The sequence below is a fragment of the Gobius niger genome (genome assembly GCF_951799975.1).
Source record: "Gobius niger genome assembly, chromosome: 7".
NCBI lineage: Eukaryota > Metazoa > Chordata > Actinopteri > Gobiiformes > Gobiidae > Gobius > Gobius niger.
In genome coordinates this window covers 31104379-31124172 of record NC_136858.1, presented here as the reverse complement: position 1 = coordinate 31124172, position 19794 = coordinate 31104379, and the positions used below count along the sequence as shown (strand labels likewise).

Sequence of the window (19794 nt, the reverse complement as noted above, 5' to 3'; positions counted from 1 at the left end):
CAAACAATGTGCGTATCTAGGCACGATCCGGGTGTTCTATACAGGCAGCTAAAACCTTTTCTTGGATTCTACACATAGATATAAAATAATAAAGATGAGCGGGTCCTATTCGGCCCCATTCATTGTAAAGGTTCCCGAGTTGTGTGTGAAACTTCACGGCCGCTCTGTCTCCTCCTCCCTTAAAAGGGCAAACAGGTGAAGCCCCTGCAGAGCTCCACTCAATGCACTGAAAATGCTTCCAATTTTCGGGCTGATAAACAAAAACCAGCGTGGTTAAAAAATGTTCACCTCCCCCAGCGTTGTCACATGGGGTCATAGTGAATTTTAGAAAAAGAAAAACTGGCCACCAGGGGGCGGTATTACAGCAATAGGTCTCCACCATGAGGACCATAGAGAAGCTTGTCCCTCGCCCATTGATTCTACAGCACATTGATTTGAGCCACTGTGCGACAAACAACACTGAAGTATTTTCTATGGCAAATTCTTCAGTGCTTTCACTAAAGTAATAATTTACCACTTCTGCCTGAATATTGCCAAAATCATTATTGCCCTGCTGCGAACCAACTATGAACTGTGAACTATGTTCACATAGGCCAAAGCCTCCTTTTTAAAACACAACTGACTTGAGCTACAGGCTGCTGTCATTTTAAAGACAGACTGTACCAGATTTATTTGTCCAGCAGGAGGCAGTGTAGAATGGATCAAACACAGTAAGAAGGCACTGACTTGGTGTGTAAATACAGTATATATATAAATATCCACACAAACAGAAGAAAATCTCGTCGTGTGGTTAATGCTTTTAGTTGTTAAATGCAGAGGGAGACAAAAAAGACTGAGTCCCGCTGTATTACTCAGGCTGCACTACAGCGTCTATTCACAGGCGCGATCCCACTACTGAGCGGCACGGGGGCTTTGGCCTGCTCCGTCTCCGACCTGGGCCGGTGCACCCCTCCTTAGACGACCTGGTGGTCCCGGGCTCCCCCAGGAGCACCATATCGATACCGAACTTAGCGCGGACACCCGATCGACATAGTCCACTGCAGCTCAGAACTCCTGAGCTCAAACGATCCGCCAGCCTCAGCCTCCCGGTAACTTGGATTACAGGCGCGCGCCACCGCACCCGGCGAGGGAGGACCGAGCTCATCGGGCTTTTGACTTGAATGCTAGTGACGTCATCACTTAAGAGACCGACAAGTCGCGAGTTTTTAGAGTTTTTAGTCTGCTCTTATGAGTTTGGAATCCAAATACAGCGTTATGTTGATAGAAAATCATAATGGCCATAATATAGCCTACGCATTACAGAGGAACACGTGCACTGTAAGGAGGAGGACTGACACAGAAAAAAAGAAAAGTATCACCCCGTATGGCATAAAGACTCAAATATATAATATATATAGATATATATATAGTACATATTTTGGCTACTAGAACGAACCTGTTTTGTTGTTTTTATTGCTGCTCCAAAACCAAACATACGGGGGCGCTGTTCACTCACTATTGTGTGGTGCGTTCACAAACAATGTAAGAAATTGTATTTGGTCAAAGATAGAAAAAGAAGAAAGACTATTATTTTCATGAATATAAGTTTGAAAATACATCTGTCTTTAGTAGGGCTAAATGTATCTGTACTGGGCTCAATATAGAGCTACATAGAGCTTAATTTGTACTTTTGTGTCTTTTGGTCTGATGTGATGGATTCGGGGAACAGCCCAAAACATTTGCCGGAACACTCTCATTAAACCCCATTACATCAAATCACGTCTTTGCCGGATCCTCCTAAATGTGTACAATAGGCCTACATTTGCATGGCAACTGGAAGCAAGTACTTTACTAGCATTTTGATGAAATTGTATATGGTACATTTTCCCAACTTTCCAGATGTTGCATGGTCAGGCCCCTCAGTTTATCCCTGACCTGTTGTGCCCCTACTCCTCAGGGTGCACCCATCAATCTCCGGGCCAGGGTCTCCTGAAGATTCCAAAAAGTCAGTGGTCACTCGAGGTGATCTGGCAAAATAAAAACATGTCATATTTAAAGGGGGGGTATTATGCAAAATCGATCTTTTCAAGCTTTACATCATGTTATTATGTCATTCCCTCATTAAAAACATGCCTGAAGTGTTGCCTTGGCACATTCGCGTATTTTTGAGTAATCTGTAAAAACTCTGATGGCAGCCATTTTAGGGATAGGTTTGCCTGAGTCCTCCTAGGAACGCCCCCACCTCCTGGAGACGCCTCCGAGCCTTCGTCACCAGCCGAGTAACCAACCACTGCTCCTCAGCAGAACCCCCTCCCCACTGATGCCACAGACAGCGTGTGGAGGGGGCGTGTCTGAAAGGTTCAGAGGTTCTTAAAGAGACAGAGGCCTATTTCAAGACATTCCTACAGCCATTTTGAGAGAGCAATTTTATACAAGGCAGTTATTTTAATTTACTGCATTTACAGACCAACAGAAGGTTTCGTCATAATTGTAGTGTGCTATAGTATATATGGTGCCATGTGATTGAAAAAAGCATAATACGCCCTCTTTAAGGTATTCTTATCACATACTAGAATGTACAGGATCAAAACATTTCAGCAGTTCATTTTTAAAACAGCTTCAACTAGGCTTTTTTTTGTCATTTAGGCTAGTTTTGTGAATGTGGTATGTACCCATAATGATTGTGAAATTTCGTGTATATATAAGAACATCTTCGGCTGCAAATTGTTCAGGTTCGCTCATTTTACAGCACATGAAGGAGAAGCGTGTTTTCCGGGTTGTCTGTGAACGCCGCCCCTCTGCACATGCGCAGTGCGTGTCCGGGCACTTCCTCAGAGCAGCTGTAGCAGATGAGTGCACTGAGCTGGTGCTGCTGCTGGAGGTGACTTTCTCAGGTCTCTGCCGCAAAGACGGACTTCGCTGTGCGTTTACCGCCTCATCATGGACTACTGGGTAAGTCCTGCATTATTTTACTGCAATTCTGGCGACTAGTTCAGACGCAGTTTCTGTCAATAGCTAGATTGCTCAAGAAGCGCTCCACTGTTGTTTATCACCGCTGACTCAAGCGAGCTCTAGTGACTCGACTACTTTGGCAAAGAAGGATGCTCGCGAGGCAGAACCTTTCTTGGCTTCGTATAAATGAACTAAAACGATGCGTCGATGTATTTTCCACAAGTTCTTTGAGTATACTTCGTAAGTGCTGCTTTGTTTTGGTGACATCTGACCCAGAACAATAAAAGCTGGACACCCCACGGTCAGTGCTGCAGCTTCGTGGTCTCTCTGCTCGGGCTGGAAGTCAGATTTCTTCGTTTGTAGAAGATGTTTAACGCTTTACTTTTGTTTAGTGGAGAAAAAACTGTTTAACCTCTTACCTCCCACCTGAACAGAGCGCTTTCTCTCCAGTTTGGTTTTACCCAAATGTAAAGACTTATTGGAAAAAGTGTAAAAAAAAAAAAAAAAACACACATCAAAAATGTGCCAATAAATAAATAAAAATGTAAAAAAAAAAAAGAAGTGACAAAAAATAATAAAAATGTAAAAAAAATAAAAATGTGACAAAAAATTAATAAAAAAATAATGAAAATATGACAAAAAATTAATAAAAATATGACAAAAAATAATAAAAATGTGACAAAAAATAAATAAAAATGTGACAAAAAAATAAATAAAAATATGACAAAAAAATAAATAAAAATGTGACAAAAAATAATAAAAATATGACAAAAAAATAAATAAAAATGTGACAAAAAATAAATAAAAATGTGACAAAAAATAAATAAAAATGTGACAAAAAATAAATAAAAATGTGACAAAAAATAAATAAAAATATGACAAAAAACAACTAAAATGTGTCAAACTCTGGCAAATATGAGATGAAAAAGAATGTGAACAACGAGGCAGCAATGCGAGGAAAAGGATCTGTTTTGTATGTCTTGGCTTTGAGGCGTTACTCTTGCCAATATGCTGTAAGCGCCAGGTGAGAACTTGTCAGATTTGGGTAAAGCCGAACTGGAGAAACTATGCTCTGTTAAGGCGGAGGGTAAGAGATTAACTTAAGAGTAAATCTGCAGGAAGTTGAACAGAGCTATCTTTTCATTGTTTATTGCTATGTGAGCCCCATGGGATGACTTCATCATGAGGGATTCCCCAATGGGGGAAACAAAAAAGAAAACATTAAAGGGACGTTTGAATTTTGTAAACAAGACAAAGCAGCTGGTTTCAAATAGGTTTCATCAAGTACAGTTATTAATAGAGATTCATTTATTGGGTGATACCCCTATCTTCCAGAAATTCTGAATTACTTCATCTCTGAATCGAGCACATTTTCTCCAGTTTGGCATTATCCAAATCTAAAAGCCTCTTGAAAAAAAGCAGCAAATTAGCAACAAAAAACTAGACAATAAACAAGTGAAGCAAAGTGAAGTAAAGTGATGAAAATGTGACAAAAATGCAACAAACAAGTGACAAAAGAATGATAGAAGCATGTCCAAAAAGCAATAAAAAGTGGCGACAATGCGATTTCAAAAAGCACTGAAATATAAAGTCAAAGAAGTGACTCCAACACGACAACAAAGCAAGGAAAAAGATCAGTTTTGTAGGTCTTAGCTTTCAAATAAGGTGTTACACTGGCCTATAGGCTGTAAGCTCCAGTCAGGAAGCTTTAAAGGAATAGTTCACCATTTTTCCATACTGAGATATGTTCTTACCTGAGCTTAGACGAGCTGATGCATAAAAAAATCCAAAGATGTTGTTAGCATTTGGCCTCTCCCAATAGCTCCAAACAGGGGGTGAAGTTAGAAGCGACCACGCTCTGCCACGGGCACAAAGACCAGACAGGTCAACTCGTCTAAGCTCAGGTAAGAACATATCTCAGTGTGGAGAAACGGTGAACTATTCCTTTAAGATTTGGGTAATGCCGAACTGGAGAAAATGCGCTCGGTCGGGGTTAAGAGGTTAACGCTTCTGTACAGACGCTCACTCACCTCTTGATATGTAAAGCTCATTTGATTTATGCTGTTGGATTACTCTTTCACAATCCACATATTATTTGCCTTACAACCTTGGGCAGTGATAGGCTATTGTGATCGGCTTTTATGACTTCGTATTACTTTTTGTAAGTGAAAGGCTGTATATTTTCTATTGACGACGTGTTTCTACTGTTTGTTTTTACTCTTTAGAAATGTACAAGGTTCGCCAACAATGCTTGGTCCTGTTTAGACAAAGGATTATGTGTTCTTTTGCAGCCTGTTGATGTTAAGCAATTCTGCAGGCCTATTTATTACCTGCCGGGCCTATTAAGAATCACAAACGATAAAGTGCACATTATAGTCTTAAATGAAGTCTGAATTCAAGCCGGTTTTGCCAATAGTAAACATGTCCTCGGGATAAAGATTCACGGTATTAGTGTTTTTTGCTACAAATTTCTATGAAGGGGATGAGGAACATGTGTAAGACCTGCTAACCCCATTACTGCTGTTTGAAAGCTTACCATTTGCAAATCGCAATGACCACAGTTTTTTAGTTATTAAACAAAACAAAACAAAAAAAGGTCTACTTTGGGATTTGATTATGTAAAAAAGCAAACCCTCTAGACCAGGGGTAGGCAACGTCAGGCCCAAGGGCCAAATCCAGCCCTCCAGCATAGAAGCTCTGGCCCTCAGGATTTTTTTGAATGATTTTGAAGATGATGTCATTACACAAATCAGAGGTCAAATGCCTGTTTGAACACTCTAAAAATTACAAAAATACAGTCAAATCTTTCAAAATTTCTAAACAAAACAGGCAATTAGCTCATGTATGGGGCTGGGTACCGTTCAATATGTGAATGATGCTTTATCCAATATCTATACTAAACCAGAAAACAGAACAATAATGTGTGGAAGATCATTTGATTTGAGCTGAAGGCTATTCCTTTAATGTTGTCCCTGGACTAACGGCATCAAAGCGTTTTTTTCTTTTTCTACCTGCTTTAGATAGCAGTAGAACCTAAACTTTTTTTCCCGATACCAGACTGGTGTCGTTTAACAGTATGGCCACGATCATGTACAGACAATGCTGGCATTTGTAGAAAATGGGGCTTTACTTTGGGCTAAAATTGGCAGGTCCGGGCCTTGGTCTTTCTACAATGAAGAAAATGGGCCCACCGCCAAGCACACTTGCCTACCCCTGCCCTAGACCATGTTCTGAAACCCATGTGATCATTAGTTGCAAGTTGAACGGAAATATTTACCATGTTTTCCCTGCAAACTTAATCTGGTAAAATAAATAACTGTAAAAACAAATTGCAATTAGATTTCAGCTATGTCGTCTTTGCTCAGTCAGAATATTCATGTTGGTTATCAACCAGCTTTACTAGTAATGTTGAAGTACAAATCTTTGCAGAGAGGTAATGTTTTGTTTGCCCGGTGCCAGCCCTTGTGTTTTGAAGTCTCCCCAGTGAGCCGCATCACGCCCAGTAGATTTCCATGTGAACATAACCCCCTGTTGTCAACAAAAGGTCTCCGAATGTGGAGGAGCGGCTGCATTGGGCGTCCACAGCTCCACAAAGGCCAGAACAATGTAGCTGCGAGGGCCTTTGTCTGAGTTTGGTGCAAGTTTTCCTGGGGTAGAGTCGACTTGAGAACCCTGGAGTGAAAGGGCATTATCAGGGCAGCGGGACATGATAGAAATAAAAGCGATATTTTACAACAGTTCGTTGCAGTGAATCTAAACAGAAATCATGAGGAATTTGCCCTGTTTTTTAGCAAATTGTGCCAAAGCAAGAACTGAAAATACTAAATCAAGATCAAAACTAGGCCAAATCATGACTTAAATAATGTGTCATGCTCCGGACGGAAGACCTCAGTGATCTTGCGATGAATTTACGGTATGGATATAAGGGCTGGGATTAGAGGCCGAAAAATATGTGTTTTTCTAAGGCCGATGCTGATATTTTGGGACGATTTTTTTGACCAATATTTTTGGCCGCTTTCTATAATTCTATAATTCTGTAAAAGCAAATACTTGGCCACTCCAGCACTGTCCGATTATATTCAATAATAGTTTCTGTCCCAGCTTTGATTAGTTGCCGTTAGCATTAGCATATTGTTACTAGCCGCTGCATTTTGTGCGGTGATTAAAAGTACAACAGTGGATAGTGGTTAAAAACTCAGCGATTGAATTGCATGTCCATATTGACAGAGGTTTAATGAAACTTGTGTTTAACAAACTTGAAACTAACCCATTTTCATTGCAATGTTTCTCACTTTCCCTGACTTTGCTCTTCCCATTGCAAAAAGCAGGAAGTCTATCATTTTCGGTCCTGGCTTATATCGGCTTTTTTCAGCGCTAGATCGGCCAATAGCCGATATTGTAAAATCCCCAAATATCAGCCGGCCTCTAGCTGTGACGATACACGTTTGTCACGGTCCGATATGTATCACGGTCCGATATGTATCACGCTCCGATATGTATCACGATCCGATATGTATCACGGTCCGATATGTATCACGATCCAATATGTATCACGGTCCGATATGTATCACGGTCCGATATGTATCACGGTCCGATATGTATCACGATCCGATATGTATCACAATCCAATGTGTATCACGGTCCGATATGTATCACGATCCGATATGTATCAAGGTCCGATATGTATCACGATCCGATATGTATCACGGTCCGATATGTATTACGATCTGATATGTATCACGATCCGATATGTATCACGGTCCGATATGTATCACGATCCGATATGTATCACGATCCGATATGTATCACGATCCGATGTGTATCACGGTCCGATATGTATCACTATCCGATATGTATCACGATCCGATATGTATCACGATCCGATATGTATCACAATCCGATGTGTATCACGGTCCGATATGTATCACGATCCGATATGTATCACGATCCGATATGTATCAAGGTCCGATATGTATCACGATCCGATATGTATCACGGTCCGATATGTATCATGATCCGATTTTTTGTCTTGATTTTGTCATTTTTTGTTCCCTTGCTTTTTGACACTTTTTATCTTGTTTCCATCCCTTTTTTGTCACTTTTTTTGTTGCATTTTCATCCTCGTTTTAGATTTAGATTTTCAAACTTGAGTAAATGTGCTCGCTTCAGGTGGTTCAGGTTAAAATGTGTCCAAAGTTTATAAACCGAACGCCATTTGACACGTATTGAAGTATTACACATACAATAGGATATTTTGTCCCAGCAGCCCTAATGGATATTGCTTCAAATATATTCCAACAAACCTGCCAAAACCTGAGGAACATCGGGCTGCTCCCTCGTCTCTCCTGTGCAAAGTCTCTGTTTATTTATCAACCTATTGTGCTATCCCGAGGCATAATTGTGGACTTCTTTTCATAACCTCGGGCTTGACTTTTGTCTGCGATGTTTGTTAATGTCTGGTGTCTCTAACCCTGACGCGTGGCTGCGATCGTTGCCTTTGGACACGAGCCTTTCTCGATCCTCTGGGCTCCGCGCGCGATGTAAACGTTGTATAAGGAGGCACACGTGGCCGTCTCCCACTCCGGCTCGTCTTGACTAACCTGTATGTTATTCAAACAGGTCGAGCAGCGCAGGGAGGCTCAGGGGGCAGTCGCAGCTCACATATCATCTCAGGCGCAGTGAATGTGGCTCTTCAAGTGCTCGAGCTGGGTTTAGTGCCAAACTTATAGCTAGTAGAAAGAGTAGCGCAACTTTGAAATACGTATACTCAAGGGCAATATAAGGTAGAGACAGAAATAAATACTTAATCAAAAATAAAGAGTACTTGGTGGAAATGTAGTATGAGTAACTGTGAATGAATGTACAGGACAGACAAAACATAAAATAAAGAGTACAGTTTGTTCAAAATAATATTACTCAAGTATAACTAAGATGAACCAAGAGGTGCAGTTACTCAAAAACGTTGCTGAATATTACTAGCCTAGATTATTGAAGGCACTACCGGATTTTTATTTATTTATTTATTTTATTTTTATATAGTGTTGTCCTCCTTTAGTATGTTGTAAACCAAGATGTTTGTGGGAAAGACACTTTGCGTGTAATTATAAAGCATTTGTATGAATTTCATGAACTTGCAGACTGGCTTTCTGGCTTTCCTGTGAAAGTGACTCTGCAAATTGTGAAATGTGCCAATAAACTCGTCCCTGTGAAGAACTGTGCGGCGACAAGTACAATGTAGGAAAGTTAGTATTGAGTTTTTACCGCAGCTAATGTTTTCATTTAGTGGCTTCCGCTTTCATTGTTTGTGATAAAACCAAGCACATTTTGTCCAGGTCAGCTTTACTCAAATCTAAAAGCTTCTCCACCGCAGGTCACGACCTATAGGCCAGTGTGACACCTCATTTGAAAGCTAAGACCTGCAAAACTGATAGTAACTTTTTTTTTTCGCTGTGTTTTTGTCGCATTTTTTAAGCGTTTCTGTTGTGTTTTCGTAGTTTTTGTTGTGTTTTGGTCCCCTTTTCATCGCATTTCGGTCACCTTTTTGACCTTTTTTCTCCGCTCTCGTTTATTTTTTGTTGCTTTTTTAATACTCCTTTTTTGTTGTGTTATCGTTGCTCTATTGACTGCTTTTCCAACGCATTTTTGTCGCTCTTTTGCTGCGTTTTTGCCCCTTTTAAAGTGTTTTTCATTGTGTTCTCTTTTGTTTTTGTTTTTTTGTCGCCTTTTTGTCACTGTTGTGTCGCTTTTTCATCATTCTTTAGCCGTGTGTTTTTGTCGGGTTTTTTTGTTGTTTAATTTTTGCTTTTCCGGCACGTTTTTGCCACTCTTTTGCCACTTTTTTGCTTTTAAATGTAAGTAAAACCAAACTGGAGCAAATGCATTCGGTTCAGGAGGGGGTTAAGAGGTTAAAGCACTTGTGTACTTTCTATCAGTCCCAAGCCTGGATAATTGAGAGTTTGCATTAGAGACTGAGGTGGACCTACTCCAGCTGAGTCTCCCAAGTCCAGTCTTTGCTGAATAAACAAATGCAAATGGGATATTTACTTTCATCCCGGTGAATATTTTATACTGTATGTGGCATTGAGAGTACTTGTTAATATGAGCGGAGTAAATTAATTGTTTATAAACTTACTGCAGAATATTCAGTGTTCTCCAGTGACGGGGCTCAAGTCCAAGTTGAGTCCCAAGTCCATTTTCTCAAGTCAAGCCTCAACTTGTCTAAGTCCACAGACTCCACACCTCACCCTTTTTCCATCTTGTCCACATTAATAATCACAGCTCAGTGGAAGGCGGATGATAGATTGTGGAAGAATGTGTTTTGTGACTGTAAAACTCGACAGAACCGTGAATTCTGCAGGAAAAATAGCTTGTTTTTGTGTAGCCTTCCTGCACTGAAATCATTTTAATCTTCAGTGGCCCTGGAAACATTGTGCTGCACAATAACGGACTGTTGTAACGTTCATATTTTTGTCCCGTTTACGGACAACTGGAAGGATATTTTTGACTTGCAGTAAATGTTAGAAATTCTTGAAAGGTCAAACAGACGCAGAGCTGCTTCTGTGGCCGTGTTTTGTATAATTAGGTCTTTTTTCACTTGTTTGTTGGCTCTGACCATGTTGTGTATGTAAATAGGACGACTGTGCATTCTGTGTTTCAGAGTAGATTTGAACTGGTTTTACTGAGGGCACAAGCAAAGTCCTGTATTGATCTGTTATTGCCAAAGGAAATATCCCAAAATGAATATTCATAGGACTGCACAATGAGGAAAATTACAATATTTGATGATTTGCAATATTTTTTTGTTAGAAAGTTGTGCCAAAATTATTAAAAAATACTAATCATTACCAAAATGAGGCAAAAATGGAACAAAACTAAGAAAACCATGACTTAAAGTGAACTTTTACTCACTTTAGCATAAGACTTCAGTTACCAGAGGTGGGTAGAGTAGCTAATATATTTACTCAAGTAAGAGTAATGTTACTTTGATAGTAAAAAGTAGTGACCCAAATAATTACCCATGTAAAGGTAAGAAAGTACTAAAATGTTACTTCAGTGAAAAAGTCTGATTTATTTTCAATGACGCCATAAATTGTATGAAACAAAACATAAAATCATGTAGCAATCGTGATATTTATTAAGAAAAATCCAAGAAAATTGCATTAAATAATATATGTCAATGCATATGTCAAAATTAAGCATTTGCCACTTATAATATTTACTCACAGTGAAAAAAGTCATTTTTACTCAAGTAAGAGTACACTGACTTTAATATAATTTTACTGAAGTTGAAGGTAAAAGTACCGTATGATAAAAGAAGTGCAATACTTTTTTTTGCAACTCAAAAAAAGACAAAAGCGCCAAGAGCAACAAAAACGCGATTTAAAAGTGATGAAAAAACCAGAGAAGCAACGATAAGATGACAAAAAAGTGACAAAAAAGTGACAAAAACACAACAAAAAAATTAGAGATGAAAACATTTGAAAAATGTGACGAAAACGTTGCAACCAGTTTTCTTTCAAATGAGGCATTACACAACCGAGAAGCTCTTAGAATTGGGTAAAGTCGCACTGGAGACAATGTGCTCAGTTAAGGCGAGTACTACCCGCCTCTGTAAGTTACAAAACACTTTTGTTTGCTGTGTTATAGGGCTGGGTGATATATCGATATATTTTTTTAGGAGATATGGAATTAGACCATCATAGTATATCACATATATCGATATGTTCGTTTGCGCTTTAATACTTATTTTATAGTGTATTTTTTTAAGACATTTTTTTATTTACATGTGCCCCTTACAGAGCTTTGTTATACAATGTTTATGTTTACATTTTATAGTGAGTTTTCAATAAAACTACTTGTCTTTGGCTTTGACTTTGACTTAACATTTCATTTCACAGTTCTCACGTATCGTGATATATATCGTTTGCCGATATTCTACCTAAATATATCGAGATGTGACTTTTGGTCCATATCGCCCAGCCCTACTGAGTTAGCAATGAAATGTCCAACCCTCTCCACACTGATATTTGCGATGTAATATATTGTGGCTTCTCGTGATAGGAACATTGTCTGGCCTAATATTGTGATAATCTCATGATATATTGTGCAACAAGGCCAAGTATTTTTATCCAACCATTTCACAAAATCCGCTTTTAAGCAATAGTCATTTTACAAAACATGACATACCTTGAAGTGATAAAACGCAACAGGATTCAACAGGGTTTAAAGTTTATTATCCCAATATATCACACACACTGCTTGAACTTTGATAACCCCTTTTTGTGCAACATTCATTCATATATATAAGTGTGTATGTAGCACTTTTTGTTACTTATAAATCCAAATGACTTCACGGTTTATTTTGACATCCACATCTTGGCTCATGTTTTATTGCCTTCAAAACAATAAGAGGAAATGAGAATAATAAGAGGCTGTTTGCTGACGCTGTTGTTTGAGACAGGAACTGATTAATGAAAGTCTAGACTCTGACATTGTTTTTTTTTACATTTAATCACATTATTTCACTTCTCATTGTCCTTAAAAATCCCTTTAGAAGCAAATGAGTGTTATGTGTTGTTGGGCAATGCAGCGTGTCAATCCGTGTTATTGCACAAGGGGAACCTGCGAGACAGTTACTTAAGGCATTATCTGCTGAACCTTAAGCTCTTTTTCTTGTCATTTCAAAGACGCTATCAAACTACATCCTATTGGCTCATAAAGTCACCACGTAGCAGAGATAATGGCGAGCCGTGTATAGATAAAGACAACACAATTATGAAACTATATGACAGTACGATATTTCTTTTGGAATCTGCTGTACTCGACAAACTTGGATGAAAATCACTAATTATTCTAGTGAGTGAAGGGTTTGTCTTTGGCCTAGTGCTGTAAAAGTAATCGCAAACAAAGTGAAAGCACAATTTGACTGGTTGCAAATAGCAGCATAAAGACTAAGGCTGAGTACTGTTGCTTTGATTTAAATACTGGTACTTTAACAATACTTAGCTACCGAAACCTGAACGTTGCTTTTTTCGATACCAATCCTAAAATAGTTGTCATATGTTACCATAAAACAGAATATTCCATAAAAATCTATACTTTTAAATCATTTTATCTGAGCTGAAACAACCATGTCACTTATGGGGTCTTCCACAGGCAGCCTTTGTCATGGAAAAGCTCGCCAAACCGGGCTGACCAGGTATAAGTTTTGGGGCCGACCTCTGGCTATGGCCAAAGTGCGCTAACCCTTGTCTGATGTAATGTGACCAGACTCTGGCCTCTGATTGGCAACGAGAGAGTGAACAGCCCTCACTATTGACCACTATTAGCCATACGGATTTAATATTTTACATCATACCACGGTTCTAAAAGGGGATTTTGCCAATATTAGCATTTAGCCCCTGTTAGCGCAACTTTAGCTGGTGTTAGCATAACATTTGCAAGTTGCTTACCTTCGTAGCTTGTGTTTTTTTTCTGTTTTATTAGCCTAACCCTCACCAGAAGGCAGCATTTGTCCACATTTGATCTGTACAGCGTGTTCATCTGTGCGGGCGCCGCCCACAACACATACGGGTGTGTGTGGTGGAATCAGAAGGGTGTGCGGGGTGGAGTCGAGGCGTGCACGTGGATCCTGGTGTGCGCTGTCGAGTCGCACTATGTGAGCCCAAAGAATGACATCAGCTGACCACCTGACTATCCTGAGTGACCAGGTTATTCCATCACTGGGTTTCCCCTTTGCTGGTCATGGAACGGGCATATTCCAAGATGACAAAGGATTCATCAGGCTCACATTGGCCGCCAATGAGTCCAGATCTTATTCCCATTGAGAATGTTAGGGATGTGCTGGAGGCGGCTTTGCGCAGTGGTCACACTCTCCTTTTACATTGCAGAATCTTATTGAAACAATGCCAAAGTGAATGCGGGCTGTAAACAAAGCTAAAGCCGGTCCAGCAAAACATAACAGCGTAGGACCTTTTAATGGCAGCCTTTTTTGGGGGGTCCGGCAGTGCACCATTCGTTTTGTTTAAAATGTGCACAGTAAATTTAACCTGGACTCAATTCATCTAGTCTAATCTCAGTCACATTGCTTCACAGTAAAATCGCAGTTAGATTTATTTATTTTCTTAAACTTGTTCAACAGTACTTTTGTCTGTCCCTCAGATGATACAGACCAGAACTAGATCCTGGGTCAAATGAATGGTTGCACTTGGCAAAACACACATGGGGACAATTATTCCCGATTGTCCGTCTCCATACAAGCAATCGCTGTTGTTGTTTACTCTGCGATTTTCGACAGATGTTTTGGTGAATGGCATCCAGACCTCACTTTCAGGCCAACATTGTAATAAATAACAATTTGTTGTTCATGTTTGGATGGAAGCAATGCCCTGTTTGTGTTCATTGTTTTTTACCTACAGAACTATTATTATTTATTAATTAAACATTCCATTGCCTACCACGGTACCACCCATTTTTCAAAATACATGTGATTCTTTTTTTTATAGTACCAAAAATTTACTTCAATGTTCTCTCATGTTGTGGACTGAATCTAGATTTCCAAATACTTCTCAAATCTTTTCAATTGCTGCATTTGTTAGAAAACTATACATGAGATTTGTTTTTGTTCCCAATCCCTGAAACACTCCTACATGTCGTCTTTGTTACGATTGTTACAATTAATTATTTCCACGTGCGTCACACTTAATATTGACAATGTTATGTCTATTTAAATCCCGTCTGTCCGCCTTTGCCTCGTCTGTTGCGGTTTATTACAAAACGTTCGTTGCACAGTTGGGGAGGAGCCACAGATAGTGGTTTAGTCACTGTCAGAGGTCTCCCTCTCACCTGGGAAACGCGTCTCAGTGTATAAAGAGGATCACACAGAAAGCGCTGACGTGAGTGGATCTGATTATGTCGTCGAATGTAAGTACTTAGCGCTTTTACCTTTTAGAGACTCATCAAAATGTATGGATAAAGGAATTGGATGTGATTTAAGGCTTATGTTGAGCTACAGTCTGTCGAGATTTGACTTATACCTACAGACAGAATAAGAAATGAGAAGCTTGCTGTCTGAGATGGATGATATTGAAACTTTTACCAATTTTGTGCCTAATTTTACAAAGACACAGACAGATTTTTTAATTATCAACAATATAGCTCCACACATCCTATAAATTATAATAATAATAATGCATTGGTTTTATATAGCGCTTTTCTGGACACTCAAAGACGCTTTACATACACTATTCGTTCACTCCATACTCGGTGGTGGTAAGCTACTGTTGTAGCCACAGCTGCCCTGGGGTAGACTGATGGAAGCGAGGCAACCAGTCTGCGCCATCGGCCTCTCCGACCACCACTAACCACTCACTCACGCATTACATTCGCTAGGCTTCCTGGTGTTACCAAACGGTCTCCCATCCAAGTACCGACCAGGCCCTTCCCTGCTTAGCTTTCAAGGTTTGACGGGATTGGGCATAGCAAAGGCGGTATGACCACAATTATGTTAATTACACTGAATACTAGTGACAATCTAATCTGTTATGGTTACACAATAGTGATTTAACTGAGACTTTTCAAAGTGCCAAACTAAAACCATTTTCTATGCGACAAACCACTGGCATGGAATGCTTCAAGTTAAACCTGGTTGATCGTGCGTATATAGCTTGGTTATAATTTGTTTGTACAAAGGAGTAGCTCTCAAATATGTAATTTGCAAAGTACTGTATGTTGGAAACTGTCCATGTGCAGACTAAGGCCCGACTGATATGGATTTTTGGGTTCCGATACCGATATGAAGGAGATTGCCGATAAATAGGCCCATTATAAGAGTAACGTTTGGGGCGACAGTGGCATAGTTGGTGTGTCCTTGGGCAAGACACTTCACCAACTTTGCCTCCAGTGTCTGCGTACATTGGTGTATGTGAATGGGTGAGTGGTTCTTTACTGTAATGCGCTTTGACTGCTCAATGTAGGTGGAAATGCGCTCTGTAAGTTGAGACCATTTACCTTGTCGTTTTCCTAAGGCCGATGCCGATAAGTACTGCTGATAAATGTGTCATCTGTAATCCTGTGTTTTATACTTCTACATGTGTCCGTGTTGAACTGTGACAGCAGGATGCCCTGTATGAGGGGCATAGAGCTGATATATTCAGGACATTCATGTTTAGTGGGTACGTCAGAGGGAGCTTGTTTAACAGGCAAGAATCAGCAGATTCCAAAACAAAAAAACGATATCTCTTATGGTTCTGAAAAGTCTATGAAATAAAATATAAAATAGGCGTACAAACGTGTGACAGATTTTCAGTTTTCTCTGCTCCCCTGAGGCTTAGGAAGTTGTGGGAGGGCCATTGTAAGACTCTGACTGAGCTCTTTTGGTTCCGGAGATATAGGCCGATATATTAAAATATCCAAATATCGGCCCGGTAGCAGACGCTCAATTATAAAATGGACATAAGAACAAAACATGAATTGTCTTCCGCCTGACAGCCTAAGTCCATCATTCTGAACTGTATTCTAAGACAGCCTTCTTTGTCCAACAGGAGGCTGGGTCATTGTTTCTTGCTTATCTTGGACCACTGCCTGCCTACATCTGTAATTTAATCTCAAGAAGAAGTGTTGACTCTTACTGTTTTCGCGTTCAAATGATCATTTGCACAGAACTTTTGTTTACTCTGCTCTTTCTACTTGGAACACGCAGCAAAAAGCCTGGAAATTAAATGAAACACTTTAATCAATTTCAGAAGGAGTACAAAGCTTTAGTTCCCTCTTCAAGGCAACATAATAGGATGAAGCCTTTCAGCAGAACAATGTTGAATTTGTGCCGTGACCCGTTCATGATTGGCTTGTTATCGTGCCTAATATGAATGTGTGCCTGTGTGTTCAGAGTGCCTTGGAGGTGTACCAGGAGATGCTGCTGATCTATGTGGAGGAGGTGCGGCGGCAGGTGAACTCGGGCTGCAGTCACCTGGAGCCGTGGCAGATCATCGGAGCCACCTTCATCACCACCATCGGCGCCGTTTGGGCCAAAGGATTCCTCTTCCAACAAGAAAGTAAGTACTGTAGATACACTGTCCATACAACACAAGCATCTGATCGATTGACCTGCTTGTGAAGTTCCCTTAGATTCATTTTCTGTGCGGGGTGTTTGTGGTTGGACTCCTTGATGATTTGAAGATAAAAAGCCCATATTTTGTAGATAAGTGAAGCCTACCCATGCTTCTTTTTAGTTCACCAAAAGAAAGAAAGGTTTCAGAGAAATGCATAATTAGTTTGCAACCAAATGTATCTTCTAGTACTTTTATGCTTTTTCACTATAGTCACTTGAAGGTAGATAAGTAAAAGTATTTGAGGAGGACAGATAACTTCATGTTTGGATTTGGAGCTTTCTTACGTCTGAGTTCTTTCATTAGAAATATCCGAGTGTTTTTGGACCCAGGTGCATTGTTATTGATAACATGACACAATATTCAGTCTGACCGCAAATATCTATAGAATGGCTGCATCGTTGTATAAGCCGCAGTGTTCAAAGTATGTGTAGCTTCTTATAGTCCGGAAATGATGGTATCCAAGTATCCATTCTTTCTTTTCTTTTTTTTTTAATTTCTTGTTCCATTTTTTCTGGCAAAAAGTTGGTATGTTCTTGACTAGAAATGAGAAGCTGCTAAATTAGTCAAAAGCGTTGGTCAAACCCCTGCGAGCTGCTGAGACTGTGACTGTGAATTATCCCTTTGAAACAAGATCCCACCAGGTGCTAAAGCCATTGTCTGGACTCTCACTGCAGCTGGTACCTGCAAGAAACCAGGAAATGATGTCTCTCCAAAATGTCCTGAATATACAAGCTGCCCATGATTGGCTATATTTTTAATATATTTTGTCCGGTACAGTAATCACATTTGATCAATTGCAACACTCCCCATTCTCTCCATTCTTTATATATTGTAGGTGTGTTGTACATTTCCAGTTACCGGTTTACCTGGTGTAAGCAGCAGATAACATACATTTTTTGTTGACAATGTATTTTACTGGTTTAAATTCCTTTGCTCCACTCGTCACATTTGGACTACAGATGTTCATTTTTACACCACTCTTTATGTTTTTAGTATTTGATCTCAGACTTACAGTGCCCGTCAAAAGTTTGGAAACACTTTTTTATGTTTTGTTTTTCTTTTATTTCAAGACTATTTACATTGTAGATTCTCACTGATGGTATGTATGAATGAACACATATGGAATTATGTTTTAAACAAAAAGAGGTGAAATAACTTTGCTTACTGCTTTGCATTTTAAGCATGTTCTTCTCAGTGAGCTTTGCGATGTCGTCACCAAACATGGTTTCACTTCAGACTGTTGTAAAACCGTTGTAGGGGACGACCTTAAGAAGCTCATTGAGAAAATGCCAAGAAAAAAAGGTGGATATTTTGAAGAATTTAAAAAAGTTGTTTCCACACTATTTTGTTTCATAATTCCATATGTTCATTCATAGTTTAATGTCTTCTTCAATGAGAATCACACAAAGCATGTGTTGAAAATTAAGAAAAAACAACAATTTGAGCTATGAGCGATGAAATGTGTCTGCGGTTGTTGTGTCGGTCTCAAATACTTTGTGTGTAGGATTCACTCATAGGGATTTACTAAGCGATGGTGCTAAAATGCAGGTACTGCTTGAAATTAGAATTTGCAATATTTGTTTAGTTTATTTTATTTCACAATTTCACACATACAATCAGGAAATTCAACTTCAAGACCATAAAGTTTAAACCATCAAGTAATGCTACGTTGTGAAAAATGGACTCCCAAAAAGCTCAACAGGAGTCCATAACCCACCACCTTGAGCAAAGATACTTTGCACATAAACAAAGAACAGCTCACATTGAACTAGCTCCCGCTGACTTCTTCCAAGAGGTGAAGGTGGACTATATAACCACAGAACAATATATAATAAATATTTTCATTTATAGAATCAAAAACCGCTGTAATCAAGCAAATTACAGCGGTTTTTGCTTTGGTCTTCTATTGTTCTCAACTGTACCGTCTTTTTGCACGTGCAAATGCTTAGTAAACCATATACTGTATTTTCAAAACATGTACACTTCTATATTTAAGGAACTGCAGTATTGTAGGGTAATCTGTGTCATTATTTTTACCAATTGGAAAGTTCTTTATGGGTTTAGTGTCATATTGCCACATAATAAAATAGGAGTTATTAAAAGGGGTCAGAAAACTCTCTGAACCCTCTGTACTTTTGCAGAGTGGCTTGATTTCGATGCTGTTTAATGCCCGCAGAGTCCTGCTCATGTGGATCTGATCTTGTCTGTTTGATTATAGACTGGAGTCAGCTGCTTGAAGCTTGTGGCTAAACTTTGTGCCAACTTTTCACCACAGCTTCTGCCTTCTCTCTCTCTCTCTCTCTGGTCCTCAGGTCTCACGTCACGAATCAAGAAGCAATGTTTTCGACTCATCAGAAAAATACCCTTCGTCGGAGGCACTGTAAGTATCAGTGAGGAAATCGTTCCTGTTTTTCTCAGATCAGGAGTGATAACATGGTGTGCAGAAAGCTTTGTGAGTCACACTCAGATGACATCAAGAGGAGGAAGGACCTTTGGCACACTTCACTTTACTGCAGAGTACAGCAATGATATCTTTAGGTTACTTCTGGTCATTTTAGCACCAAATTTATTTCATACTTTTGTTTAGTGTTTGTTTAATGTGACTCAGTTTAATCGACTTGATTTTAGGATTAATTATAGGCACTCGGAACACGTTTTTTTTTTAACTTATATTATGTTTACTGTATGTTGTGTTAGGGATGTACCGATCCGCTTTTTTGAGCTTCTTATTCGGTATTTTGACACTTTATGCCAA

The 19794-nt window shown here is 39.4% G+C and overlaps 1 protein-coding gene across 1 annotated transcript in view; it reads left to right on the top strand.

The window, feature by feature from the left end:
- Positions 1 to 2798: 2798 nt before the first annotated feature.
- sgpl1 (sphingosine-1-phosphate lyase 1) overlaps positions 2799 to 19794 on the top strand; it is a 28685-nt gene continuing 11689 nt past the window's right edge. The window contains exons 1-3 of the mRNA XM_079560584.1: positions 2799 to 2931; positions 16817 to 16982; positions 19352 to 19419. Of these exons, the coding sequence (XP_079416710.1) occupies positions 2920 to 2931; positions 16817 to 16982; positions 19352 to 19419 (246 nt within the window). The 5' untranslated portion in view covers positions 2799 to 2919. The remainder of the gene's footprint in view (positions 2932 to 16816; positions 16983 to 19351; positions 19420 to 19794) is intronic.